This window comes from Podarcis liolepis (genome assembly GCF_965112155.1).
Source record: "Podarcis liolepis genome assembly, chromosome: 5".
Classification (NCBI taxonomy): domain Eukaryota; kingdom Metazoa; phylum Chordata; class Lepidosauria; order Squamata; family Lacertidae; genus Podarcis; species Podarcis liolepis.
The window spans coordinates 102,590,451-102,604,907 of NC_139556.1; the positions used below are offsets into that span (position 1 = coordinate 102,590,451).

At 47.1% G+C, this 14,457-nt stretch overlaps 1 protein-coding gene and 1 long non-coding RNA gene across 5 annotated transcripts in view; both read left to right on the top strand.

Annotated features, from left to right (window-relative positions):
• Positions 1-14,457, top strand: part of LOC310707467 — a 138,603-nt gene that overhangs the window by 96,385 nt on the left and 27,761 nt on the right. The gene's annotated exons all lie outside the window — the stretch shown is intronic.
• CCDC50 (coiled-coil domain containing 50) overlaps positions 1-14,457 on the top strand; it is a 48,150-nt gene that overhangs the window by 12,727 nt on the left and 20,966 nt on the right. For all 3 annotated transcript variants that reach the window (XM_083504213.1, XM_083504214.1, XM_083504215.1), the window contains exons 2-4: positions 12,960-13,022; positions 13,305-13,434; positions 13,830-13,920. In XM_083504213.1, the coding sequence (XP_083360339.1) occupies positions 12,960-13,022; positions 13,305-13,434; positions 13,830-13,920 (284 nt within the window). The remainder of the gene's footprint in view (positions 1-12,959; positions 13,023-13,304; positions 13,435-13,829; positions 13,921-14,457) is intronic.

Genomic DNA, 14,457 nt, shown 5'->3' on the forward strand with positions numbered 1-14,457 from the left:
TATGTATATCCGGCACTGTATCTATATGGCGTGGTTTTATTTCTTGTACAAATATTGCGCCACATGGGAGCGCAGCTTCCTGCATGGCGGAGGGTTGGACTAGATGGCCCCTGGGGAACCCTTTCCAACTCTGCCATTCTTTGACAGACCAGTACTGAACCAGGGACTTTTCCGCAAACAGAGCCCACCCTGAACTTCTTTTCTCCACCCCGTTCTCTTTGCTCCCGATTGTTCTCAGCCAGATGAGGATTTAGCGGCTGGCTCTCTACCGAAGCCCAAAAAGGGGCCCCTAAACAACTCAAGGATGTTCCCAACCACTCCTTTTAAAAAATGCTATTGATTTTTCAACAGGCAGAAGAAAAAGAGGCCAGAAAAGACCAATCTCTAAGCAGACTGTCCCTGGGTCAAGTGACTCAGTTTCTCAATATTCCTTCTTTTAAGTTCTCAAAGCTCTTAACCCGGCTCAAGGTTGTCATCTGAACTGGCCAGATGTTTACCTGAGAATCGATCGCAGTCAGCCCATCCTTTGAAAAACAAGTCTTGCCCCAAAATGGCAACTAGACATTCCGATTTTGCAACTGCAACCTAGGTTTAAGGAGCCATTTGGCCCCTGATTTGTATACCTGAGTTTCTATCCCTGGCCACAGCTAGTTGGGTTTCGTGGAAGATGATAATAATAATAATAACAATGATGATGATGATGATTTATTTATACCCCTCCCTCCCCGGCCAGAGCCAGACTCAGGGCGGCTAACACCAGTAAAATTACAGTAAAAACATAATAAGGAGGGGTAATTTAAAATACAGGTTAAAATACAGGTTTTAAAATGCCGCCTCATTTTAAAAGTAGCCCATAGACACTCAATGGCTGCTAGCCAGGGTGGCTCTGCCCTTCCTCCACAGCTGGAAACTGCAGGAGGGGAGAGGGGTCTCGGGTTCAAATGCTGCTTGAGGATTTCCCACTGAGTCAGGGTGCTGGACTGGAAGGGCCAGGGGCCTGATCCAGCAGCCTCTCCTTGTGGCCTTAGGTTATGGCAGCTTTCCGCAACCTGTCTTGGACCACAGCTGGGATGGCCAGGAACACCTGGAACGCACCAAGTTGGAGTGCGTGATTTGGGAGAAGGACGTTTCACGGGCTCCTCCACGACGTCCGGTGGTCCGTTGCTGGAATGTCGGTGCCTGTTTCTAAACGCTCCTCTGTTTTGAAGAACTGGAGCTTAAAATTATCAGGCATTTCCTGCGGGAACATTTTGTCCCCTTTTGGTAAATATCCAGACCGGAGTTGAGCCGAGAGCCGTACATTCCCCTCACCCAGTGAAGCCACAAATCCATGACTCTTGTTCCCAGAAAGCACCCCCGGTCCCTGTATTCCCAACATTTCATCTCCCACAAGGTTGATCCTTTTCTGGGCCGGCCGATAACATTTTTATCAAGTCCATCCGGATGTGGCGACGTTCCCTGCCTTTCACCTCTTTTTTAGCTACTGTTGATTTTAACGATCTTTGGATCGCCCCTCTTTTTGTCATGATGAGTATTTAAATATTTTGCTTTACGTTTTTGTCAATGGCAGGGAGGTTTTCTCGCATTCAAGCCGGTGTTTCAGGGGGGTGGGCTGGATGACCCTCGGGGTCCCTTCCGACTGTTCTTCTTCCGTCACACCAAAGGGGACAAGGAGCCACCTGCAGCCCTCTCCCCTCCACAGTCTTTTAAGCTAGCCAAGAGCCAGTGTGGTGTAGTGGTTAAGAGTGGTAGACTCGTAATCTGGTGAACCGGGTTTGATTCCCCGCTCCTCCACCTGCAGCTGCTGGGTGACCTTGGGCCAGTCACACTTCTCTGAAGTCTCTCAGCCCCACTGTTTGTTGTGGGGGAGGAAGGGAAAGGAGAATGTTAGCCTCTTTGAGACTCCTGAAGGGGAGTGAAAGGCGGGATATCAAATCCAAACTCCTCCTCTTCTTCATCTTCCCAAATATGTCGGCTCTGGGAGGTGGCTGGGAAGCACTGTGTGGATCTTGGGAAACACATTTGGCCGACCCGACTTTCTAGACGGCTTCCAAGGGTGCATCTGGAAATGAAATCAACGCACATCTGATACCCTCGTTTTCAAGTTGCAAAGGTGGCTTGAAAAATGGACAGAGGAGTAAAGAGCAAGTTTTGCTGAAACTGCAGTGTAGAAGGATCATAGAATCCTAGAGTTGGAAGAGACCACAAGGGCCATCGAGTCCAACCCCCTGCCAAGCAGGAAACACCATCAGAGCACTCCTGACATATGGTTGTCAAGCCTCTGCTTAAAGACCTCCAAAGCAGGAGACTCCACCACACTCCTGGGCAGCAAATTCCACTGTCAAACAGCTCTTACTGTCAGGAAGTTCTTCCTAATGTTGAGGTGGAATCTTCTTTCTTGTAGTTTGGATCCATTGCTCCGTGTTCGCTTCTCTGGAGCAGCAGAAAACAACCTTTCTCCCTCCTCTATGTGACATCCTTTTATATATTTGAACATGGCTATCATATCACCCCCTAACCTCCTCTTCTCCAGGCTAAACATGCCCAGCTCACTTAGCCGTTCCTCATAAGGCATCGTTTCCAGGCCTTTGACCATTTTGGTTGTCCTCCTCTGGACACGTTCCAGTTTGTCAGTGTCCTTCTTGAACTGTGGTGCCCAGAACTGGACACAGTACTCCAGGTGAGGTCTGACCAGAGCAGATGGTTTCCAAATCACCGTTAAAACTTAAGACCCCAACAACTGAAAGGCAACATGATAGAAGTAGATGGAGAGAAGATTTCTTGTGCTCTCTCGACACCATAGGCATCTAATGAATCTGAATGTTGGGACATATTTTCAAAAAAGGACTTCTTCACGCAGCACAGTTAACCTATGGAACTCCCCCCCACAGGAGGCAGGGATGGCCCACCAACTTGGGTGGCTTGAAAAGAGGATGAGACAGACCTGTGAAGAAATCAGAAGCTTCTGGAACATAGTATATGACGAGCTTAAAAAAATGTCTAAGTATAACTTTATGAAAAATACAGAAGCTTTTCTACTAGGGATAACGGACACAGGTATAGCAAGAGAAGATCAGAAGATATTCCTCTATGCCACAGGAGTGGCCAGGATCCTAATTGCTAAAAACTGGAAAAAAGAAACTGTGCCAACAAAAAAGGAATGGCAAGACAAACTGTTAGAGTATATTGAACTGGCTAGATTAACAGAGGCAATTAGAGATCACACTAGACAAGAGTTTCGAAAAGCATGGGGAAAATGCAGAGAACACTTCACAAAACAGTGCCCTAAAATACATAGCTGGACTTGTTTCGATTAATGTCTGCAGGAGACTTTGTGGATATTTAAGTTATAATTAGAAAAATCTTAATTATTCATAAAGGAAGCAGCTTATAAGAAGTAAATAAGGAGGCCAGATACAGGATAAAGGAAGCCTTTTATTTGGTTGTTTGTATTGTTGTTTGTATTGTTGTATTTTATGCTTATTGTATGCTATGTTCACGTTTAGTGAGGGTGGATTTCTGTATTGAGGGGGTAGGGGGTTATGTTGTAAATTAAATTTCCAATGAAGAAAAGAGGATGAGACAAATTTGTGGGGGAGAGAGGGCTACCGATGGCTCCCAGGAAGGATGACTTTGCCCTGCCCCCCAAAAGCTGGAGGGGGCAGCGATGATTCTGAACTGCGGGACAGGATTGTGTTGGTCTTGTGCTCGAATCCTGATTGCTGGTTTCCCACGGGTGTCTGGTTGTGAGAACAGGATGCTGGCCTGGACGGGTCCCTCCACCCCCTTCCCCAAAAGCAACAAACAGTCCCTGGTGCCTCCTTGCACATCCTTCTGGGCCGCTTCTCCCCAGGGAGGGGGAGCGTCAGCATCGGCAGCCAAGGAAGGGGCGTGTGCAGGGAAGAGGAGAACAAAGGGCCTGGAAGGGCATGAGAGAAGGCGAAGGGCAGGGGGAGAAGCAAGAAGCTGAAGCACGCTCTCTCCTTCCCGCCTCTTGCCTGTGTGTCACCCCACAGGCCTTCTTCTACTTAAGGATGGGCAAGGGGGCTTTTCGGAGATCTGCACTTTGCAAAGTTCGTGCCAGCTCTTGATAGCAGCGGCCGAGAAGGGTGTTGGGATCTGCGCTGCTGCTGGGAAGCAGGAATAGGGAAGGCATCCAATTAGGCAAAACAACAGCGCGTGCATCACTGTAGTTTGCACATGCCAGAGAGTTCCAAGCCCTTCTAAGCCTGGGCTTGGGCCAGGCCAAAGCTACAGTCAGGCAAAGAATCATAGACACTGAGAGACAACGGGACTGCTCAAGGTGCCCTGACTATAAAATTGGAAAAATAAAAAAAATTCCTTCCAGTAGCACCTTAAAGACCAACTTAGTTCTTGGTATAAGCTTTCGTGTGCATGCACACTTATCTGAAGAAGTGTGCATGCACACGAAAGCTCATATAAAATTGGAGAAATCGAGAGATATATAGCCGCACCGGCAGCATATCTCTTCTTTCTCATATCCAAAAATGCAAGAAGGGCTTTTACACTCGCCAGAAGCTCGGCTCTGCCCTCGCCAATCCTGGAAGGATCCTTTTAAAAAGTCCCATATGCTCAGAGACTTTGCACCTGTTCATTGGGGGAGATAGGAAGCCCAGAGCACTTGTTCTTTAGATGTCTCTTTTACGAAGAGGCACGTAGTGAGACCATTGATCCCCTGCTGGTGAGGCTCGCTGACCTCCCGGAAAAGCAAAAATTTGACCTTTTCCTGTTAGGTAAAGATCAGAAGACGACGCGGATGGTCGCCAGATTCTGTGTACAGATCTGCAGGCGCAGACCATCCCCCGACTCAAACTAGTTTGTGAAGAAAATCCCCAAATTCGGTTTCATGGGTGACTCTGGGTCAACTCCCTGCGGTAGCTTATTGTTGTACATTGTTTTTAAATTTATTGTTGTGCATTGTTTTAATTGTTTGTTTTTCTTCTCTGACTGTACCCCCAAGTGTGTTTTATAAGCTGGTCTCCGGCCGTAATAAATTATCTATCACAGAGTTCCAATTCGCAGCAGCCCTTAACAAACCACAGGACCCAGAATTCTTTGAGGGGAGAAATGTGCTTCGAAGGTGCTCAGCAGTGCGCACGCAGTCAGAGGAAAGCCGCCCCATTGGTTTGCCCCTGCGAATTATGGAAGAACTGGAGCCCACTGAGGGAAGAAGGAATGGAAAGATTCCTTAACCTGGAAAACCTGGCCACAGTCGTTAGTTGCATTGGTTACTTCAAGACTGGATTACTGCAATACGTTCTATGTGGGGCTTCCCTTGCGCTTGATCCAGAAGCTGCATTTAATGCAGAATGCTGCAGCACGATTGCTGAAAGGGGTGAGGTCTTGTCACCATATGAATCTCAACTAAAGCATCCCTGACAGACGGCCATCCAACCTCTGCTTAAAAACCTCCAAGGAAGGAGAGCCCTCCACTTTCTGAGGTTGCCTGTTGAAGAGCTCTTACCACCAGAAAGCCCTTCCTTGATGTTCACTTGGAATCTCCTTTCTTGTAACTGGAGTCCAATAAATGTTTGTGCTTAAAGTGCCAACAGACGCCTCCTTGGTTGTGCAGAAGTTGCCACTCGCCTTCCATCACCACCCAACGATGCCTGGGAGATACCTGAGCAGAGCAGAAAGGAGACAAAGCTGGAAGATTCATCCTAAACAAGGTTCCTTCTGCTGTAAAACCAAACAAGCATTTGTTGTTCCCTTGCGAAACGAAACCAAACAACAGCACATGCATCACGGGAGAGATCTGTAGCCCAGGCTGTAAATTCTCTGCCCAGACACACCTCTGTCTCGTTCCTCATCAAGCATCAGTGTCCACATTTCCTGCAGCCTCTGTCTCCCAGTGCACAGATTCTCCCGTTGTTTGTGCATCCTTTGCCTGTTGAAGATCAGGCGGTTGGAGGATGGATGGTGGCTAACAGATTGAGGTTGAATCCTGACAAGACAGAAGGACTGTTTTTGGGGGACAGGGAGCGGGTTGGTGTGGGGGATTCCCTGGTCTTGAATGGGGTAACTGTGCCCATGAAGGACCAGGTGTGCAGCCTGGGGCTCATTTTGGACTCACAGCTGTCCATGGAGGCGCAGGGCAGCTTTCTACCAGCTCCATCTAGTACACAGGATGAGACCCTCCCTACCCACAGACTGTCTTGCCAGAGTGGTGCATGCTTTGGTTATCTCCCACTTGGACTACTGCAATGCGCTCTATGTGGGGCTACCTTTGAAGGTGACTCGGAAACTACAACTAATCCAGAATGCAGCAGCTAGACTGGTGACTGGGAGCGGCCGCCGAGACCACATAACACCGATCCTGAGAGATCTGCATTGGCTCCCAGTACAATTCCGAGCACAATTCAAAGTGTTGGTGCTGACCTTTAAAGCCCTAAACGGCCTCGGTCCAGTATATCTGAAGGAGCGTCTCCACCCCCATCGTTCTGCCCGGACACTGAGGTCCAGCGCCGAGGGCCTTCTGGCGGTTCCCTCCCTGCGAGAAGCCAAGTTACAGGGAACCAGGCAGAGGGCCTTCTCAGTAGTGGCACCCGCCCTGTGTAATGCCCTCCTGTCAGATGTCAAGGAGAACAACAACTACCAGACTTTTAGAAGACATCTGAAGGCAGCCCTCTTTAGGGAAGTTTTTAATGTCTGATGCTGTATTGTTTTTAACACTTGATTGGAAGCCGCCCAGAGTGGCTGGGGAAACCCAGCCAGATGGGCGGGGTATAAATAATAAATTCTTCTTCTTATTATTATTATTATTATCTTGTTGCCGCAAAAGGCTGTAGCTCAGAGGGGGGCCTACATTGCATGTAGAACGTCCCAGATTCAGATCCCAGGAGCCTCTTAGAGCTGGCCGAGAAACCCAGAGAGAACATCTGCTGGTCAGCATAGACAACAGACATAAGAGGAGACTGTTGGATCAGGGCCAGTGGCTCATTCAGTCTGGTATTCTGTTCTCACAGTGGCCAACCAGATGCCCCTTATGGGAAACCCACAAAGAGGATTCAAGCACAACAGCAATTCTCTCCCCTCCTGCAGTTTCCAGCAAATAGTGCTCAAAAGCATCACTGCCTTCAGGGTTCGAAATTAGCAGGGCGCCAGGCGCATTTTGCACCTCCCAAAGTCTGGATGCCCTATTTTGTTCCTGGCTGACGCTCAAGGATTACTGAAATCTCTGTGATTTGAAGCCTCAAAGTATATGTCAAGGATAGACAATATGTTAAGGAGTTTAACAACGAGTGTTTTGAAAACTGAAGTATGGTACAGTGGTACCTCAGTTCTTGAACGTAATCCGTTCCGGAAGACCATTCGCGTTCCGAAACGTTCGAAACCTGAGGCGCAAAGGGTGGTCTGCAAATTCAATTGAGAAAATTGAAAAACACGCGGCAGAAGCCGTTTGACTTCCGAGGTGCGTTTGAAAGGGGAAGCATTTACCGTATTTTTCGCTCTATAACACGCACCTGACCTTAACACGCACATAGTTTTTAGAGGAGGAAAATCCGTAGACACGCCACCCGTAGGCATTTCCTCCATAACACGCACAGACATTTCCCCTTACTTTCTAGGAGGAAAAAAGTGAGTGTTATGGTGCAAAAAATACGGTACTTCCTGGTTTTTTGGCGTTCGGTTCCGAAATGTTCGTCAACGGAGATGTTCGAGAACCAAGGTACCACTGTGCCGATATTTTTATTGTCAGCACCAAATTAAGCACGTATTAACGATTTCTGCTAAAAACGTGTCACATGTGAATTGCAGATTAAATCACGCTTATCAAAATAATAAATAAAAGGTTTGCTGACACCCCCCCCCCCAGTGGCAACTAGACATTCTGTTTTGGCACTCACAACTGTGAGGTCCACAGTTTAACTACGTTCTGCGTGAATCTTCCAATGTCCAGTTTCATTTGATGTCAACCTGTTCTGGTGTTAGGAGACAGAAAGGAAAAACTTCGCTTTCTCCAGGCTATCTGGAGAATCCCCCAGATCCTGTTCTGGTGCTTTAATTTTTAAGGGACAATGGCAGACATCCTGGGACGGAAGCCCCAAAGCACACACGTTACAGCTAGTGACTGGATGCTGCCCGTCTGGTCACCAGATCCAGAATCGCAAAAACGTGGGCGACTTCCTTTTGGTGTGCCATCCTTGGCGTGGAGTTTTGTTCAAGCTGTTCCTTCCCTTGGCCTCTTGCGTTTGTTTTCATTTTATTTTCACAATACAGGAGAGAGAAATACTACCCAGTGGAACGCTTCTCTTTGAAGCTGCGTGAGGCACCAGATCTCCTGGTGTGCCTTTTCTTTCTTTTTTTGATAACAATTTATTAATTTTCCAAAAAGCTAACATAAAAAGTAAGCATGAAAACAACAATATATAATGAAAAGGGGGGGGGGGGAACCAGCATAATAAAAAAAATTAAACCAGAATTTTTGCTTGACTTCCCTCCCCTCTCCCTCTTGGTTTCATTGTTTAGTACTTGTTCACACACGTCCTTATAACCTTATAATCTTAATACAGTAGTACCTCTGGTTGTGAACAGGATCCGTTCTGGAGCCCCGTTTGCAACATGAGCAGAACACAATCTGCATGGGTCGCGATTCGCTGCTTCTGCGCATGTGCGTGACATCATTTTGAGCGTCTGCGCATGCGCAAGCGGCAAAACCCGGAAGTAACCCGTTCCGTTACTTCTGGGTCGCCATGGGATGCATCCTGAAAGAACGTAACCTGAACTGAACGTAACAAGAGGTCAAAATAAAAAAATTCCTTCCAGTAGCACCTTAAAGACCAACTAAGTTAGTTCCTGGTATGAGCTTTCGTGTGCATGCACACTTCTTCAGATACACGTGCATGCACACTTCTTCAGATACACGTGCATGCACACGAAAGCTCATACCAGGAACTAACTTAGTTGGTCTTTAAGGTGCTAATGGAAGGAATTTTTTTATTTTGACTATGGCAGACCAACACGGCTACCTATCTGTAACTGAAACAAGAGGTATGACTGTAATCCAATTTTTCAAGCCTTGTTTATCTTAATACAAGTGAGTTTTGACCTGGTGTGCCTTTTCAAAACTGCCCATGGAAAGAAGGCAGCCTGCAAAATCTGAGGGAGACATTTAGAATCGCAGAATTGCAGAGTTGGAAGGGACCCTGGGGGGGTCATCCAGTCCAACCCCCCTGCAATGAAAGAATCACAGCTAAATAATCCCTGACATTTGGCCAGCCAACCTCTGTTTAAAACCCTCCAAGGAAGGAAGAGTCCACCACTCTCTGAGGGTCTTTGTACGACTGCTGGACAGCTCTTGCCCTCAGAAAGTCCTTCCTGGTGTTTAGTCAGAATCTCCTTTCTTTTTCTTCTTTTTTTGGATTTTATAAAACTTTATTGGAATTCAACAATAACAGCAACAAAACAAAACCCACAGCAGTTGCTACATCAAATCATGACAATTAACCAATTTAAACATTTTATAAATACTACTAAGGAAATTACATAGCATCACTTTTAACTTACTGAGGTTTTCATAATACGCTTTTATCTCTTTATCTTTTCCATAACGTATCAGAAAGAGAAGGACCAAGGAAGGAAGCACAAAAAGAGAGAAAAAGAAGAGGGGGTGAAGGGAAGGGGGGGAAAGGAGGAAGGAAAAAAACCAAAGGAAAAAAACCCCAAAGGAAAATAAACATACCGTATTTTTCGCCCCATAGGGCGCACCTAGTTTTTTTTTGGGGGGGGGGAATAAAGAATAGGACTAATTTATTTTTCCTCCAGACGCGGGGGAAACCCGAGCTTCCCCCAATCCCAGCCCCGAGAACAGCCTGCTATCCGCAAGCCTAGGGAGGCCAGCGGTAAGTCGCGCCAGTCTCCCCAGGCTTCGGAATGCAGGCAGCTCTGCGCAGCCATCGGGAGGCGGGTGCGAAGTGGCGCCATTCTCCCAAGGGTTGCGCAGAGCTTCCTGAAGCCTGGAGAGCGAGAGGGGTCCCCTTAATTTTTGGAAGGGAAAAGGTGCGTCATATAGGGCGAAAAATACGGTACCTGATAGCAAATCGTCACAACTTTCTGGGTATTGGTGGTTAGGCATTGGTATTGCTCTGTAGATGGAAGAGGGGAGGTAGCGCCATCACCTGCCCCCCATATTGAAGGGTAGTCCGATAAAGGATTCCAGGGGGCATGGCTCCGTCCAAAGCCTATGGAGGTGAGGGCCTAAGGCACGCCCCCTATTGGTGACCCCGGGGGAGTTCCTAGTTGATGGGCATCAGCAGGACACCCCCTACTGGTGGTTAACCCTTCCCGGACTTCAAGCGGACGGAATGAGGGAAAGCGCAGAGAGGGAAAACTGTGCAGCACCTCTCCAGCGAAGCAAAGCCTGGAGAGCAAGAGCGATCGGTGTGCACTGATCCCTCTCATTCTCCAGGCTTCAGGCGGCTATCCGCAAGCCTTCGGAGTGCAGCGGGAGCTCTCCCTCTGCGCTTCGGAGGCTTCACGTTGCTATCGCTGAAGCCAAGGAGCCTGCATTCGCTCCATAGGACGCACACACATTTCCCCTTCATTTTTGGAGGGGGAAAAGTGCATCCTATAGGGCGAAAAATACGGTAATTGACTTCCGATTAGACTCATTGTATTATTATTTCTACAGTTTTTTCACACACAGTTCCACATTATTGTATTTCTTTCTTTGTTTTCATCATATGTCCAGAAAAACATTATGTTTGTTGTTTTACAAGGATCATTCTATTTCTATCGTAGGAGATGTTTGTTATTGTAATACTTTTCCAAATAGTCTTTAAAGATTTTCCTTTCTTTCTGTACTTTCTGTTTTGGATACCCTCTAATTCTCCCTGTCATCGTAGGCATCCGTAGATATTGGACCTGCCACTCATTTATCGTAGGTGTTTTGTCACTTTTCCAGTTTTTTGCGATTAAGATCCTGGCTGCTACTGTTGTATACATAAAAAGTGGTCTATATTCTTTTTTGATTTCTAGTGACATTATTCCCAGGAGAAAGGTTTCGGGGTTTTTTCTTAAATGAAAACTTAAATAGTTTTTTTAATTCATTGTAGATGTTATTCCAAAATTCTTTCATGGCTGTGCATTCCCACCACATGTGCATTTATGGCCCTATGCCATCCTTACACCTCCAGCATAGAATCTCCTTTCTTATAACTTAGAGATTCATAGAATTGTAAATTTGGAAGTGACCCCAGGGGTCATCTAGTCCAACCCCCTGCAACCCCAATCAACCAACTTGAACCCATTGGTTCAGGTCCTACCCTCCAGACAAGCTTGCTCCCTCTTCCATGGGGCAGCCCTTGAGATATTTGAAGATGGGTCTCTCATCTCCTCTCAGCCTCCTCTTTTCCAGGCTAAATGTACCCAGCTCCTTCGACCGTTCCTCATCAGGCCTCCTCTGCACACACCCCAGCTTGCCGGTACCCTTCTTAAACTGTGGCACTTTTGGGCGGTTGTTCCGTTTTAAAGAGATGAGCCTTGCTCCAAATGTGTGCCAAGGGCAAATCAGTGCTCCTTTTGCTTAGATTTAAGTTACTAAAAAATCAACTTTTGCCCCTGGTTCCTCGAAATGGCTCTGCATGTTCCGCTTTGCGACTTCCTTGCAGTGTTTGTGGGAAGTGGAGATTTGTGCATTGCAAGAGAACGCTGCCTGTTCCCTCTTTCTGCAGTTCCTACTTCCTTGTGTCTTCTTTTTTATTTTTATAAATTTTTATTAGGTTTTACAATTGGATATTCGACACATTTGACACATAAAAATAAAAAAGGGAATTCCCCTCCCCACCCAGTGACTTCCCTCAACTTCCCCTTCTTGTTCTTTAAATATATGCTACTTCTGCTTAATTTTATCTTACTTTCTATTATTATTTTTTGCTAAACGCTCTTATATTCTTACCATTTTGATACCAAATTTCCTTTCAAATTACATCTTGCACTTAATTAATTTCCATATTGTTGTTTCTTAACCGTGCTCATATTTTCTTAATTGTAAGCGTTTACTCAAACCCTACTAGTAAGTCCAATTCTTTACACTGTTTCTGAAGATACAGCATAAATGCTTCCCAATCTTTTTAAAAGTCTCTACAGTGGTACCTCTGGTTGCGAACGGGATCCGTTCCGGAGGCCCGTTCGCAACATGAAAAGAACGCAACCCACAGTGGCGTGTCTGTGTGGGTTGCGATTCATCACTTCTGCGCATGTGCTTGATGTTATTTTGCACAGCTGCGCATGCGCGAGCGGCGAAACCTGGAATTAACTCTTTCTGCAACTTCCAGGTTGGCGCGGGGCGTAACCTGAAAGAATGTAACATGAGGTATGACTGTGTTGTCATTGTCTCTAAGTCTTCCTGTAAGTTTCGCCATTTCTGCGTATTCCATCAGTTTAACTTGCCATTCTTCCTTCCTTGGTATCTTACCGTCCTTCTATTTTTGGGCTAGTAATATCCTAGCAGCTGTTGTGGCATACATAAATGACGGCTTCCGCTCTTTTGGCAATTCCTGTCCTACAATACCTAACAAGAAAGTTTCTGGCTTTTTAACAAAAGTTATCTGAAACATCTTCAGTTCATTAAAAATCATTTCCCATTAGTTTTTGATGTAGTCATACCTCGGGTTGAAGTAGCTTCGGCATTTTCAGGTTGCGCTCCGCAGCAGACGCTCAAAATGATGTCATGCACGGAAGCGGTGAATCGCGACATGCGCAGACTCGAGTTGCGTTCACTTCAAGATGCGAACGGGGCTCCGGAACCTTCTAACTCTTTACATTTCCAGCACTTATAACAGTTTGTTCTGTACATTTTTGTAAGTTTAACGGGAGTCATGTCCCATCGACTTCCTTGTGTCTTGGAAAGAAGTTCTGGGTTCTGGGATGATAACCGAGGCTACGGTCAGAAGCGTTGCTCTCCTCCCTCACTTTTTCCATTCTCTCTTTTCTTTCAGTGTGCCGGGATTTTGCCGTCCTCGAGGATCACACTCTGGCCCACAGCCTGCAAGAACAGGAAAGTACGTCTCGCCTGGCGGGTGAAGCTGGGTTCTGCGATGTGCATTTAACTGTTACCGTTCTGAACGTCCTTGTGTTTTGGTTTCACGCAGACCGCTTTTCTGAATAATTTTTTTTATAGGGTGCGGAACCAAAAGGGGGTGGAAACCACAATTCTTTACTCCACCCTGCGGAAGGGGCCAGCAAGAGAGCGGGGTCCCCCTTGGGGCACAGCCAAGAGGGTGTTTTGGTCCTCCCAGACCCGCAGCCGAATTAAACGTGCCTGTTCTTGTGCCCTCTTGCAGTTGAGCATCATTTGGCAACCAATGTGCAGCGCAACCGCCTGGTGCAGTATGACTTGCAGATGGCCAAGCAGCTGCAGGAAGAGGAGGACCGCAAGGCACGGGCCCGGATCCAGGAGCGGCACAAAGACCTGTGAGTGTGCGGGATGCGGGGGCCGTTTTGCCTCTGGGCTGCCCCCTCCCTGGTTTAGCTGGGCAGAAATGTATCATTTTTATATAAATTATATTATTTCACCTGTGCCCCCCTCCCTTAGAATATCCCGGGGGGGCCAGGACTCCATATGGCCCCTGGTTGAGAAACACGGCGCTAAGGGTTCAAAAGTTGCACCGGAAGAAAAAGTTGTTTTTTCCGTTTCTGTTTTGAGAGTGTTTCCCGTCTTGGTCGCTCATCTCTCAATGTGAAGCCGGGGTCTTGGGCTGCATTTTCTCCTTTCTCTCCCCCCACATTCTCTCTCTCTCTCTTTTCCCACGGACTCCCACCCCTCACCTTTTCCCCTCTGCCACCCCCTCCCCTTTGTCTCTTCCCAGGGAGAGGCAGGACTGCGAGATAGCTCAGGAAATTCAAGTCAAGCTGGTCATTGAGGCAGAACAGCGGCGTCGCCAAGAAGAGGACGATGAGGTCAGCCCTTTGGTGTCGCGGGCAGGGAGGAAAGTGACTGATCTCCGGCCAAATCTCACGTCTTTAAAGGAAAGCGGGGGGGGGGCGGGGGAGAGAGAACCATCGCCAGAACACAGAAGTTGATTTTTGACTTCATATAGCCGTGCATGTCGAAAACAAGGCTGCCAGGAACTTGCCCCCAATAATGAATATTTCTAGGTGCAGGGATAATAATAATGTAATAATTTATTATTTGTACCCCGCCCATCTGGCTGGGTTTCCCCAGCCACTCTGGGCGGCTTCCACAGAACAAAAAATACACTAAAATATCACACATTAAAAACTTCCCTGAACAGGGCTGCCAGGGAGAGTTAGGGGTCCGTTAAGCTGCGTTTGCTGCTGCGGAGGCAGCAGCAGGAACCAGTAAATCGAAAGCAAATTTCATTGCATTGCAGAGAGGATCGAAAGGGTCATTGAGTCCAATGCTCCCTCTCAAGTTTTCAGGTGCCCCTGGGAAGCCCGATCAACAACCCCTTGTCTCTTGTGACGTTGTGTTCT